Below are 1,090 nucleotides of genomic sequence, written 5' to 3'. Positions count from 1 at the left end.
TCCAGTGGCTTAGTGTGGAACGTTTAGATCACGTCGCTTGCAGCACATCTTATTTATCTCGATGGAACTGATTTGGACAAATCAGCCAGAATTTCCACCTCGATAGTCTCGAGTCGAGACAGACAGAATGAAAAAAGAGACGGGTACTCGATATCTACACAGCGTAGACTACGGTAGTGAGTGTAGACTACACCAATTCATCCCATCAAAGGGGACAGCCAGCTTTTCCAGAAGCGAGTTGAATATAATCATAATATTATAATGAATGTCTCTCGCAGTTCGAATACTTCCAATATAAGCCGTTCTCCCGGGAGCATATCTCCTGTGCTGCACAGGCTGTGCATTACAGTATCAGCGAGAAACGAACGAATATTCTCAAATTTCCCGATCAGTCAAAACGAAACATGTCTGCAGGTTATTAATATAAATGCTGAACCGAGATGGTCGGAATAGGTATGCTGTCTCGAACTCGAGTCGAGATTCTCGACCATGATATTGCCAACCTTGCAGTCCCGATCTCGTCGTGAAACTACTCGAAATCGAGAATCTCGCACCCTCCGGGAGGGTCCCTCCCGAGTCTCACTTCCAACACATGCGTCGAGAAAATAGCTCCCAGCCAACGATACTCAATGCAACATCACAGAAAGTGCGCGACAACAATGTTAACATGACCGCTATGATAATCATGCAATGTGGTTATATCCATGATATGAAAACCTAACTATCGATTCATCGTCATGTTGATATAATCGCGGTAGTTGAAGTGGCCGTCAATGTGATCGAGATTCGAGCACAGATCCTTAGCCTCTATCTCACTCAGCCGACCTTCACCATAACTCTATCAATATGAAGTGAATCCTACCTGGACCCTCGAAGAATCAACTCACAGTTAAAGCACGGTGCAGGTCATTGATGGAGATAGTTCCGTCAGCGGCATCAGTAGCAGCGAGTGCTTTGAAGGCGCTCTCAACTTCCTCGGGTGGATAATCGTCGTTGGTCCTTCGAGACATCATCTTCGAGGGATATGCAAGTCTCGATAACATTGAGCCGTGCGGGAAATTATGCACAACGTCAACCACATATGTTGCCA

General features: G+C 45.7%; 1 protein-coding gene across 1 annotated transcript; it reads right to left on the bottom strand.

Moving 5' to 3' along the window:
- Window positions 1-721: 721 nt before the first annotated feature.
- Window positions 722-1,010, bottom strand: Pmar_PMAR010860 (Calmodulin, putative; the record flags this gene model as incomplete). The annotated part of the gene is made up of 2 exons (XM_002765057.1): window positions 722-838; window positions 888-1,010. 2 exons carry the CDS (start codon window positions 1,008-1,010, stop codon window positions 722-724), a joined length of 240 nt encoding a protein of 79 aa, XP_002765103.1.
- Window positions 1,011-1,090: the final 80 nt, after the last annotated feature.

This window comes from Perkinsus marinus, assembly GCF_000006405.1.
Source record: "Perkinsus marinus ATCC 50983 genomic scaffold scf_1104296975868, whole genome shotgun sequence".
Taxonomy (NCBI): Eukaryota; Perkinsozoa; order Perkinsida; family Perkinsidae; genus Perkinsus; species Perkinsus marinus.
This window is presented reverse-complemented; position numbering and strand designations above follow the sequence as displayed.